The following is a 13,861-nucleotide window of genomic DNA, read 5'->3' on the forward strand; positions in this document are numbered from 1 at the left end:
ATTACGTAGACACATATTGTACGAAAGATACTTTGTTCGGCATTTTATTTCAAACACATCCTTGTTTTATCATTCTATTGTTTTGTCAAAATAAATTTACATAATGCTAGTCGAATGGGACGTCACCACAAATGCAACGGTGATACATGGTTGAGCAGAAACAATGGCGTTTACGTCATATTGTAAAATTCAGTAGCCATAGATGCTACCGACAATGGGGTTCGTGAGAAACCGTAACGCATTGTGCATAGAACCAAATTAATTTGGTGGGTACATTCTGTGGGACTACTATTATCTTTGTCTATGTACTGATCATCATAATATCATAGATAAAAATTTAATTATAAGAAAAACTTTGCCCCCTAAAATGAATGATTTCAACATAAGTAAAAGTTATTCAACATAATAATATTATGGTTATTTTAGAGGCCTGTATTAAAGAATTTAAAAAGTTCCAAGTTTATACCATGGGAACCAAAGTGATTACTTCGATTATTATTATTACCGATTTTTTAATTGAAGGGTTAATAGACCAATGGGCCAGTTCAAAACCCAAGTAGACTCTACTCTTGAGACGTCGTCGTCGTATAACAGGTAGGTACTTGGGTACTTATTAGTTTTGTAAAATTTAACTCAGATAATTTTATGTTCTCATTAATACGAGTATAATCAAAACAAACGCTACTGTCGCTACTGAAATTCTACATTATGATTCTATTTTTTAGTTAAGTATTTATATTAACTAACTTTGTTCGACCAGTTTCAATTTAATTGTATTATAATGGGTAGGTATTATAAATCAATTTTAATTCTAGCGAATTACATACTTCTGTGTGTAAGCTTTAGAAGAAGAAGGATATATGAAACACTTGAGGCATAAGACAGAGACAGTAGACGTTTCAGCCAAATGTCAAGATCGTAGGCTGTCGTGTAACCGTGTTGCAATAAAAGGACTTGTTGTGCTTACCGGTTTTAGATGCATACACGGCTTTACAAGTGAATTTAATTGTAGTAAAACGAGATTTTTGTGAATTTAATTGCAATTAACTGAAACAATTAATTTTGAAATCAATAACGTAGCCAGATTGACATTGGCAAAGTGTGAGAGTAAATAATTAAAAAAATATTTATTTTACGAGAAATTTAAGTCTTGGTTTGACTGTTTTGCAACATAGAATTACGGGTCCTATAATTAATAAACCGGTAGATTACTTTTAAGAGTTATTTCAATAATATAATATCAGGACTCTCATAAAGCTTTCATGGTAGATGGAAAACTAGTTTAATATTTAATACCTAAAATATTTTTTAACCCCCGACCCAAAAAGAGGGGTGTTATAAGTTTGACGTGTGTATCTGTGTATCTGTGTATCTGTGTATCTGTGTATCTGTGTATCTGTGTATCTGTGTATCTGTGTATCTGTGTATCTGTGTATCTGTCTGTGGCCTCGTAGCGCCTAAACGAATGAACCGATTTTAATTTAGTTTTTTTTGTTTGAAAGGTGGCTTGATCGAGAGTGTTCTTAGCTATAATCCAAGAAAATCGGTTCAGCCGTTTGGAAGTTATCAGCTCTTTTCTGGTTTTCTTATTACTTTTATCCCAGGACCACCAGAGGTTACGTATTTTCTGACACAGGAAATATGTACGATTGAGTAGTGTTAGTAAGTACTAAGAAAGCATGCCTAGCCTACGTGCTAGCTTGCTTAGACGGCCAATTTTCAGTTATCTGATAATCAAGGTACATAAAACCATTACTTACCTCACGTAAATTCTCCAAACTGTTTTTTACGTATATTTTAGGCAACATCCTTAAAAATATGTCGCCAATACTCCCAGACACTTCCCGCGTCGGCCGTATTGCTTTGCAGACGCTTTAAAGCTCCCAACATAAGTAATTACTTAACTGCACGTAAATTCTGATGCTCCATTTTTATATATGTCCACCAGACAACTATTTTAAAACCTTTTACAAGAAGACAGACCGATCCAGAGGGCCAATCATCCCCTAAATTCAATTTTAATGCCTCTGTGGGTTTGAGCGCGAGGGCATCATTATCTACGCGCATGAGACTGAGTAAGACATATATCACACTTCACACTAATATTATAAAGGCGAAAGTTTGTATGTGTATGTGTGTGTGTGTGTGTGTGTGTGTGTATGTTTGTTACTCCTTCACGCAAAAACTACTAGACGGATTTGGCTGAAATTTGAAATGGAGATAGATAATATCCTAGATTAGCACATAGGCTACTTTTTATCCCGGAAAATCAAAGAGTTCCTACGGGATTTCGAAAAACCTAAATCCGCGCGGGCGAAGTCGCGGGCATCGGCTAGTTAGGATATATATTGACTTCTCTCTCACTCTCTTATAGTTTACTTATGTCAATTAATTATTAATATTAAAAAAAATCAGCTAAAAATTAAAAAAAATGGAGAATTTACGTGAGGTAAGTAATGTTTTTATGTACCTAGATTACCTGATACCTGAAAATTGGCCGTCTAAGCTAGCAGGTCCGTAGGCATGCGTTCTTTGTACATACTAACACTACTCAATCGTCCACATTTCGTTCGTCAGAAAATACGTGACGGCTGGTGGCCCTGGGATCTTTCACTATTGTAACAGAGGTTCATAATATTATGTCAATTGGCAAATGTCAAGCCGTCAAGATGGACGTTGCCTAGATACATAATTATTTATTTGAAAATAATGTTTTGGAAAACTCCGATACTTTGGATCGTAGGCGCGGAGTTTCTAATTTATAAAATATTATAATCACAGTTAAAGCGAGAAAACATCAATTCAATTATAATATCCAACAGTCAACCAAAGGCCACGAACAATCAACCCAAACCCAAACCATAGTCAAACAATTTTTAGGGTTCAGTAGGTATCTGAAGAAAAAAAAAATGTAGCCTCGACTGTTGTAGTCGCGTCGGTGTGTATGGCGGCACCATTAAATATCGTAGGAGGCGATGACCCTCCGCGCGGCTGAGGTTCCCGCATCGTAGTCGCTTTGTCGCGCAGGTTTGGATGATGCATTAGGCGCACCTTCTTTTTATTTTATCTGCTTGAACTCAGCTTATTTACTTTGACAAAATACGTTTAAAATTCATCATCATCAGGATCAACCCATCGCCGGCTCACTACTGAGCACAAGTCTCCTCTCAGAATGAGAAGCTACCACACTGGCCAAGCACGTATTAGCACACCTCGCGCACCTTTGAGGGAGCATTATGGCCAACTCTTAAGCATGCAGGTTTCCTGACGGTGTTTTCCTTCACCACTTCATTGTCTGTCTGTGTGTCATCTTTCAAGAGAATCAAAACTTATAAATTGGGTACTTCCCGTTTACGTAGAATCATGAAAGGCAGGTAGCAATATCTTATAGCCCAAGCACTCTACTCCTGTGGCCCAAGTAAAGTGAAATCCGACAACTGAATTGTCATTACATAAAAAAAAACTTGTACGGAACTCTTCATGTGTGAGGCAGACTCGCACTTGACCGGTTTTTGAAAGTTATGTCAAATAAAAATTTGACATGCAATAACAAACAAAATGAAATACAAGCCACTTTATTCTTTATTTCATCGGATGAAAGTCGATTTCAATTTAATCGTAGGTATATCTTGAAAAGCGAACTATTATACGACTACGTAAAATGGGTACATTTTTAAAGCAACGACATGTTAGAAACAGATATTTCGTTTTGGTCGTGTTAAACTATGTGAGTCATTCAGATAATTCTTGATTTAGTGAAGTTCGGTCAAAAATATTTCATGGAACGTATAATTAACATAACATTGATGTTACTTTTGAAGAGATATTAGCTGCCTTATTGGATTTATATTATTATAGAAATTGGGTTTTAGAATGGCACAAATAAACGGTAATTTATGAATAAAAGTTTAAAAAGCGTGAAATAAAAATTAAATTAAAAATTTAAAAAACCCCCGACACATAAACCTCTAAAAAGTAAAAAAATAATAGGTAAGTATGTATGGGCCCTTTAAGAATAGTATAAATAGTAAAGTTTTTATCCAAGCGTTCGTTGCGTCGGGGGACCGCTAAAGACTATTCTTTCTACAACAGATGACTTTCATAGTTTACGATAGGTAGCGGTCCCCTGGCGCAACGAGCGCTTGGATAAAAACTTTACTATTTATACTATTCTTAAAGGGCCCATACATACTTACCTATTATTTTTTTACTTTTTAGAGGTTTATGTGTCGGGGGTTTTTTAAATTTTTAATTTAATTTTTATTTACAGATTTAATACAGATTCCTCCCTACTCATGTCTCTAAAAATAAAAATTTGGCTTTACCATTACTAAGTACATGACTAATGGCACAAATGGAATTTATGTAGTTGGTAGATGGTAAAAGATTGAAGAGGATGGTATTTCCTGATAAACCTTTGCACGTATAATCATACCTATTATTATTTAACGTACATTAATAGGTATACCCACAGTATTCGCACAGGTATTGGCACATTGCAGGTAAGTTCCTACTCATCAATTTATTTCGTTTGATGGAGGTGTTCTGTGGATTGATGAGTATTCAAGAATGCCTATTTGTTATGTTTTAGTTGTTTTCAATAGGCTTTATTAGTACTAATTAATACCACTATACAGACAGATGAATAATTTTAATTGAAAGCACTTCAAGTGATTTATTGTTGTAATGATCGATTGCTACGCTAACTTTACGATTTACTGTTTCGACATCCATTGGTCTCACAGTTCAATTTGTTTAAAGCCAAGCCGTGATAGATAAGGCTGTATTTTGAAACAATGTTTGCTTAAAGGCGTGAAGTTGGAATAGGTTTGAAATAGCGCTATCAGTAAAATCTGTATCTTCGTAATAGTTGCCTTTTACGTTAGAGCAAACGGATGTCACGTACGTACTTATTTATAGATGAAAAGTTCAAAGGTTGAAAATGGTGTAATAAATAGATATGATATTAGGTATTGCAATTGCGATTTCGCGATGGAGAATGGTGATATACCTCCAGTCATCTTCATCTGTTAATCTGGCGCAGGACGACTGTGCCAATGAGGTGTAATATAGTTGCATCTTTCTTCCATATTCTTAAAACAAAACCTAAGGCTGAAATATTTCCTGCAACCCTGGTAAAGGGTCACCATTTTTTTTGACATGCGCTTGACTGCAATCATACCAAATAGTAGATGATGATGCAGCCTTAGATGATAGGTGATTAGAAGGTGCCTATTAACTCTTCTTTTGAAGGTCCCAATATGGAAATTGACGCATTGTTTTTGAAGCACGTTCGTAGGAGTCAAAAGATGAAAACCCCGTGCCAGTATCTATGTACCTAGTCTGTGTCGCTAACTGGCTACGCGTTATGTAGATATGATAGAGGTAATTGAGATAGAGAAAAAAAATCGCGTCATTATAAACGAGAATGTATTCAAAATTTGAAATGAGCTAAAATTAAGTATGAAGGAGATAAAAATGTAATGGGAGATGTAATAAAAAAAACTTTCGATTCACGTAACGAACATTGCATCCGTTAACAGATATTTGATTGTAGCTCCTAATCGTGAGGTTATTCAAGTTTTAAGTCATAATAATATTTTAATACTTGATTTGCGATAATAATTCGCAACGTGGAGTAGGTATACCTACCGATAATTCAAATGAGAAGTGCAGTAAATTGTTTTAATTGAGGACAAGGATGTCCAGACTCGTGCGCGTACTTCGAGCACTGCAAATGGAATAATGTACTGTACCTGCGACCAGCCGATATCGGCTAACGTGATCCTTGCCGTCCCTTTACTCATACGGGACAAAGTTCACACAACACTAGTCACTAGGAAATTGTACCGGAGGTCACGGGTTGAGTGCCGTCGGCGCACGATCACTGAAAACTAACCTCTGTTCACTCTTGCGCCGCGTACCTCTGAACCGTGAACGAAAGCAAGCGTGAAAGGGACGACCGATCATTTCTTCCTTTCACTCATGTGGCGAAAACGGCTTTCTTAACGCAGACTCGATGCGTTTTCTTACCGGAATCTGGATTAGACTACCATTCTTTGACAGCAAAAAATTCGAGAAAAATGTGTACTTATTAGGGTGTTAGAAGTTAGAACACTTGCCCTCTCAATTAGAAGACAGTTTTATAGGATACTAACACATGCCCGCGTCTTCATCCGCGTGGACTTAGGAATTCAAAAATCCCGTGGCAACTCTTTGATTTTCAGGGATAAAAAATATCCAATGTCAATCACCAGGACCCTTGCAAAAATCACGTCGATCCGTTGCCCCGTTGCCACATGAATAAAGGACAAAACCAACAAACCAACACAATAAACAAACACTTTCGCATTTATAACATGCGTAGTGATTTCTAAGGTGATTAAATTAATACAAAAAATATTTTTTATACACTATATTGTGCACCACAGTGGTTGTGATAGATCGGCCTAAAAGGCAAAGGTTTTTTAAAAATTGAACCCCTAAGGGGTACGTACGTGTTTGGTATAGTGAATGCGGACGAAGTCGCCGCCAAAGGCTAGTTTATAACAAAATTGTTAAATTGACAATTCAATGATAAGAAAATCACAGACTTGGTTCTATATATTTTATGATCTCAAAATGGTGTAGAGGTGCGATACGAGGAGATTTTTTTTTACCTATTAATATTTTTAATGGGATTAACTATATGGGATACTTTAATAAACAATTAACTAATAAATTTACTTTATCAAAGAAATAATAACAAACAGGTATTTATGATAATTAAATAATTGCAAAGAAGTGTAATTCTTTATTTCATTCATAAATATTTCTACCAATTATAGTTGTTTGTATTGTTTATATATATTATCAGTCTGCGTGAAATGAGGAAACTCGCAGAACAAAACTTAACGTAATAGCTTCTAGGATATAGGCAGTACCACAGGCAGAACGCAACTCTACCATAATGATTTACTTCTCCGATAGGTAGCTATGTACCTATCACGGCCCCCTGGCTACGTAATTTCCAAAATATAAGTAGGTAGGTACGTACTACAACGAAAATGTTGCTTTGCTCTACGATGCAGTCATCGTAGAGCAAAGTTACATTTTATTCTAAATATAACTTCTAGAAGAAGTGGGCTGGTATATTGTTTTGTATATAGTACACTTCTTTTCAGCAGAATGATTTCATCTAGATGAAAATTTCTTTCTAAAATATTGAAAAAACCGGCCAAGTGCGAGTAGAACTCGCGCAACGAGGGTTCTGTACTCGGGTATTTTTTTCGTCATTTTGCACGATAAATCAAAAACTATTATGCGTAAAAATAAATGAAAATCTGTTTTAGAGTGTACAGGTAAAGCCCTTTCATAATATGATACCCCACTTGGTAAAGTCATCTTAATTTTAAATTTAATTTTTTTTTTAATAATGTAGTCATCTTAATTTGAATTTTTTTAGTTTTTTTAATAATGTAATCACAAATTCACGGTTTTCGGATTTATTCCTTTATTTGTGCTATAAGAACTACCTGCTTACCAAATTTCATGATTCTAGGTCAACGGGAAGTACTCTATAGGTTTTCTTGACAGACACGACGAACGGACGGATGGACAGACAGACAGACATACATACATACAGACAGACAGACATACAGACAACAAAGTGATCCTAAAAGGGTCCCATTTTTTCTTTTGAGGTACGGAACCCTGAAAAGTGAAATTAATTTCACAAAAACATTTCCTTCACGGGCAAAGTACCCGCGTACTTGATCACTTAGACAGAAAAAAAATAGAAGGGGGTCAGTGCGGCCTCGTAACACACCAGCGGAAAGTATTAAAAATCGAACGTGTGAAGTATTATGTATTGGATACCAAATAATTTGCATCAATAATTATACATAAATGTAACGGCTAATGATCAATAGGCATACGTAACGAAGAAATGCTTGTAATACGATGCACCTGAGTGGAACACGATCCGCTTTGTCGGCAGTTTAGCATGTTCACGGGCATAAGTATCAATTTCCGCAATTTTACCTCGCTACTTATACTGCACTAAATGATAACCGTGACTTCGTTCGAGTGGATTTAGGTTTTTAAAGAATCCCGTGAGAACTCTTTGATTTTCCGGGATAAAAAGTTGCCTATGTCAATTTCCGGGATGCAAGCTACCTGTCTCTGTACCGAATTTCATATAAATCGGTTAAACGGATTGGCTTTTATAAATCCCGTGACTCTTTGATTTTCCGGGATAAAAAATAGCATATGTCCTTTCCTAGGATATAAGCTACCGCTGTACCAAATTTCATCAAAATCGGTTGAACTGCTAGGTCGTGAAAAGCTAGCAGACAGACAGAGGACAGACAAACTTTCGCATTTATAATATTAGTATGGATTAGTTGCCTGCTAGACTAATTCAGGTGGAATTTTCGAAAATTCTTAGAAGAAAATCGCCTGATGTCGACCGTCTACCTAGTGGTGAGGTCTTCCAGCGCTGTGCTTGCCAGTGCGAGGTCGGCATTCCAGCACCTTGGGACCCCAACGTATTTTATATTTTGAATATATACATCTGCGAAAATAATAGAACCTTGGAGACAAAGAAATCACTACAACGAAATTTATAGGCACATGAAGAACAAAATATATTTTATGCTGTCATCGTCCACATTATGAAAATGCCTTTCGTTAAGAGGGCTCTATCCGTCACTCGTTTCATACAATCGTAGTTCCAATTTCATTTGAATATTAAGCAACCAAAGTTCATGAAATTTTGCAGACATATTCTAGAAACTAATATCTATGTCTGTGGTTTTCCAGATTTCTGTTAAAATATTCGGTTTCAAAGTTACGCGGTCTTTAAAATTTACATACAAATCTTTGAGCCCCTGTAATTTTAAAACTGCATATTTTTAGAAAAATCTAAAACACCACAGACACAGATATTAGTTTCTAGAATATGTCTGCAAAATTTCATGGACTTAGGTTGCTTAATATTCAAATGAAATTGGAACTACGATTGTATGAAACGAGTGGAAACGAGTGACGGAGAGAGCCCTGTTAAAAGACGTCTTGTCTAACAGAAAAATGATGGTGTTGTATAATACACTGACAAAGCGTATAATTTCTAGACAAACTACGGTTCGTTAACTAGCTAGTTTAATCTGTTCATAATTCTCAGAGTATCGTTTATGTACCTACTCTAACTATATAACCATATCTGTATATTATATCTATTATATTACATCGTTTAATGTGCTATGAACTTTAATAGAATGTTGCAATACAATAGCAATACCAACCTACTGTGAAATATTATATTTTATCAATACTGTGTGTCGCTATGCCAAATATTATCATTTCATCATCATTTCTAAGTAGGTTCCATTTTTTTTCTAATAATATACTTATCATATTATGTAGGTATATTGGATGCAATCCAAATGGCTTCAATTACTTTCATTATAATATTATGAAGAGAAATTCTTAATCACACACATACACACACACTCACACACACACACACCCACACACACACACATGATTTCATAGTTGGTGGCTGCTGTATTGCAGTAGTAGATAAAAATAAGTTTAAATTGTAAAACTCAAGAGAAATTAATAAATAATTCAAATAATATATCAAAAATACATTTCTTTTAATCGCATTATTGTTTTTCATTGGACATTATTGCACCGCATCACGAGCCCACCTTATATCGACAAAGTACATTATAAAAATAAGTAAATTTAAATGAGACGTTGTCTCGATGGAAAGTTGAGAGCCTCTAGCTTAGAACTGTATTTACCTATTGTACTTAATGATCATTGCGGTTCGTGAGCCATATCATTTAACGTTCCTATAAAACATAAGAACGTGCATTACAAGGAACGATGCAGTGAACGTCGAACGTTCTCAAGTCTCTTTAATCGTTAACCCAGTTGCAATTCATATTAGAAATATTCATCATCCATCACTGAGAACCCATCGCCCGGTCCACCACTGAGTACGGATTTCCTCTCAAATTGAGAAGGGTTGAGTTTGGACCATAGTCCATTACGCTGGCAAAGTGCGGATTGGTAGTCTTCATACACTTTTGAGAATTTTATAAACTTTTTTTATTCGAGAGATATTTAATTGCATAACAAGTGTAAATTAAAAATTTATAACACCCCCGACAAGTAAAGGTTACAGTAACTAGAAAAGAGCTGATAACTTTCGAACGGCTGCACCGATTTTCTTGGAATAATCCAATAAAGTTCTTAAATAAATAAAGTTCAGTAAAGTAAAGTGAGTGTTCTTAGCTATAAAGCTAAGAACAGTCTCGATCAAGCCACCTTTCAAACAAAAAAAAACTAAATTAAAATCGGTTCATTAGTTTAGGAGCTGCGATACCACAGACAGATACACAGATACACATGTCAAACTTATAACACCCCTCTTTTTGGGTCGGGGGTTAAAAAACACATAAGTTACAGTCCTCCATACGAGTAGGTATATCAACTTTTAGTCTCTACTCTAAGCCTCTGTTAGTTATATAGTTAGGCTTTCTCTACGAAGGTATGTAAGTAGACCTATAAGTAAAGCGTCTTCATAATAATAATTATATTACATAATATAACGAGGCAAGAAACGCTTAAGTATGTTGTTTATAATGTCGCAACAGTGAACATAGATCTACTCGAGCACGCACTTTATATCGTTTAAAACATAAACCTATAAAAATTTGAGGCTTAATATATGGATTATTAGGGAGCTACACATACTTACCTGCTTATAATAATTTCGCATTAAAGAATACAGGAACTAATCATAATCATCATCAGCTCCAAGACAAAGAATACAAACTCTCATGTCATCACTCATTCTACTCAGCGTCTTTACAGTTCAGTCTTCATAAATTAATACGATATAGAAGACGACGTGCAGTGCTGTGACGTTGTTTCGTATCATGATCATCATGTCAGACGTCTAAACTGTTGAACATAGGCCTTCCCTAGCGAGCGCCACCACATCCTGTTCTCAGCCTTTCTTATCCAGCCGCTTCCCGCCAGTCGCCGCCCTCTTTATATCGTCCAGACTCAGTGCATCATGCTGCAGGCGTCACACTACGCTTACATACTTTAGTTTTCCTTAGTTTATTTAAAAAGTAAACAATTAGCAGCCAATACAACTGGCATCGCGACCTGATGACATTTTGACAATGAAAGCATGATAAAGTGAAAGACCTAACTGTAGAAGGTCTAAAACGCCGGCTCACGCGTTTCTCCTAGAAGGTTTCTGCAAACCTGTTTCCTTTTAAGCAAACTGGAAAACTAAAGTATAGTTCTTAGTACTTACAAAGCGTCCACTCGTACGCGCGCGCTCAGTGGCACGTCTGAAGTTGTCTTCATGCAACGATGCCATCGCACGTGGTGCTAGATCAATCTTTTAAGGGTTGCTACAGAATACCAAACTCAGTATAATTAAGATTGTAAAAAAATTTGTTAAAATGAGAATAAGAGCGAATGCAATCATAGGTTAATTAGGCGCTACGAAACTTTTAAAGTGTTTAAAAAACGCACTATATTTTTACGAAAGCTTGTGTTTTATCTTAATTAAGGCAATAAAAAATTCAGGTTCTATTTCCATTGACCTTGACATGAATAGGTAGGTAAATATAACTTCATACTGTTTGTCTCAGAAGCTATCGTCTATCGTAGCGCCCCTGATGATTTGGTCTTGTTAAAAAACTGTTATCCATAGTGAAATCTTTAGCCAAAGTTATTTTTGTGTGCTAAGGCATGAGCCGGTGAAGTTATTCGAGTGGATTAAGGTTTTTAGAAATCCTGAGAGAACCCATTGATTTCCGTGACGTAAGCTCATGTCCATCCCCGGGGTGCATCTCTGTACGAAATTTCATTTCGCATTTATAATATTAGTATGGATATGAATAACCGAATTAGTTGAGGTATTGGACAGTGTATAGAGCCGTAGAAGCATATCACAAGGCTAATTACTGCCTTTTACTTTGAATCAGCCTCCAATTACCGCTCGTAAATAACTCAAGCATAGTCTTGAAGGTTTGGGAACACTCATTATGATACAAAGCACGCTCCCGGTAGATTTATGCCAGATAACAATTAGAACGTAGATTTAATTGTTTAATAGCTGGCTATATACCATTGTTCAAAAAATAATAGTCATTCTTTATAGGAAACAAAATTTATTGCAAACCTATTTACAAAGTAAAATTTAAAAGTCGGTAACTCTTACATTATCTAGCCGATTAAATTATATTATCTACAATTCTACCTTATTTACAATTAAAAGCATCTCTTCGGAATTTTAATTTAACAATCAATTAAATACAATTTTTTAAAAGCGATTAGAATGAGTATTTTACAAAACTACATATTTATTATCTTTTTAATATTTTTGTACAATAAAATGCTATAAGGTCGTCTTTTGTACTGGAATTTAGAAAAATTAACACTAACGAACAAGGAAATTTAAATAAATAGGTAATAATCATTTACAACCTTAGACTAAATGATATTCACTCGTTAGAATTTAATAAGTACAATTATCATAAGAAGTACATTTTTTTATTATATAGTAGTAAAAAAGGGAAGGCAGTGTAGAAGTTTTCGTATTTTAATCTAAGAAAAATAAATAATAATAATTGTGAAATAGCACGTCATAATACGTATACAAATTACAATGATAAAATTATAATATCGATAGTCTTCAAATATAAGTCATTTTGTTATTACAATTACAATTTTCAATATAATTATCAACAAAATGCTAATACCACGATACAAGGAAACATAAAGTCGAATATGGCTGAATAAACTGTAAAATCGACAATTTTAACCAGCATTATTACAGTAGGATAGGCAGTATTTTGCTAAGTTCTAGACAAGAATATTTGCAACTATTATGCTATTGGTATATATTTAATAATAAATTCAAAATCAATATTAGCAAAATTGGTAACTACATCATTCTCGAGCAAAGAGTTTTAAGCTGTAAAAAATAAATATTCAATAATCCCTTATTAGCATAATAGTAACAAAATTTCTCCGTTAATTACAATTGTTTAAATAATTAAATTAATTAGTTTATTGAGACCACAGTTTAGATGACTTTATCCGAAGTTTTCGAAGTGATGTATGAAGTACGGTAAACGTCTAGTTCGGTTAACTTGTTCGCACGCCGACATGATAGATTTTGTAAGCGGTCGCGGACCACAGGAGAACACACCAATTTTTGATACCTATGAAAAAAAAAATTGCTGTAGCAAATTGAGGGCAAGAAGTGCGTGGTAGAAGAAAGTCGTTATTTTATTTTTATTAATTAAAGTTATGGTTCAGAAACATTCAGGAATTAACTAGTTATAACTTTTGTTAGATACCGTTTGTCATTGAACAGGGGATTGCCATGTCACATGACGATATTATAATGATCAAACTTCATTATGGCAAAGATAAAGTACTGGAAGTAGAAGCCATACCGTTGATCTAAATATATTTTCTTTCAAGGGAATACAGTATCTAAAAGTTAAAATCTTACAATTCCAAAAAGCAATTTATCAATTGCTTAAATGGATCTAATTTGTGTCCTTGTGTTGCAAGTAATAGGGGATCAGTATAAGTCACGATTACTCTCGATTGCACCCGAATGGAAAGGTAAATCGAATGGGCTTATACGAGCAAATTAGTTTATAAGTGCGAAATACATTGCGAGAACAATTTATGGATTTTCATGGACTTTAGTTACCTAAATGTATCCTAAACTGAGATTGGTATCGATTAGGTTTATAACTGAATCGGTTGCAACATCGATTAACTCAATGTAAAAGGATTGGCTAAGTCACTTATTTTCGTCAAAATAATA

The 13,861-nt window shown here is 34.8% G+C and overlaps 3 protein-coding genes across 7 annotated transcripts in view; 1 reads left to right on the forward strand and 2 right to left on the reverse strand.

Annotated features, from left to right (window-relative positions):
* Positions 1–5,894, reverse strand: part of LOC123872632 (dual oxidase maturation factor 2) — an 83,218-nt gene extending 77,324 nt beyond the window's left edge. Inside the window, exon 1 of the mRNA XM_045917021.1 lies at positions 5,757–5,894. The gene's annotated coding sequence lies outside the window, so the exon portion shown is untranslated. The remainder of the gene's footprint in view (positions 1–5,756) is intronic.
* Positions 5,895–5,961: 67 nt separating this feature from the next.
* Positions 5,962–13,861, forward strand: part of LOC123872633 (transcription factor 15-like) — a 66,697-nt gene continuing 58,797 nt past the window's right edge. Inside the window, exon 1 of the mRNA XM_045917026.1 lies at positions 5,962–6,087. Within this exon, the coding sequence (XP_045772982.1) occupies positions 6,020–6,087 (68 nt within the window). The 5' untranslated portion in view covers positions 5,962–6,019. The remainder of the gene's footprint in view (positions 6,088–13,861) is intronic.
* Positions 12,169–13,861, reverse strand: part of LOC123872626 (dual oxidase) — a 49,241-nt gene continuing 47,548 nt past the window's right edge. For all 5 annotated transcript variants that reach the window (XM_045917010.1, XM_045917012.1, XM_045917009.1 and 2 more), the window contains one exon: positions 12,169–13,241. In XM_045917010.1, the coding sequence (XP_045772966.1) occupies positions 13,113–13,241 (129 nt within the window). In that variant the 3' untranslated portion in view covers positions 12,169–13,112. The remainder of the gene's footprint in view (positions 13,242–13,861) is intronic.

This window comes from Maniola jurtina, chromosome 15 (genome assembly GCF_905333055.1).
Source record: "Maniola jurtina chromosome 15, ilManJurt1.1, whole genome shotgun sequence".
In the NCBI taxonomy this organism is placed as follows: Eukaryota; Metazoa; Arthropoda; class Insecta; order Lepidoptera; family Nymphalidae; genus Maniola; species Maniola jurtina.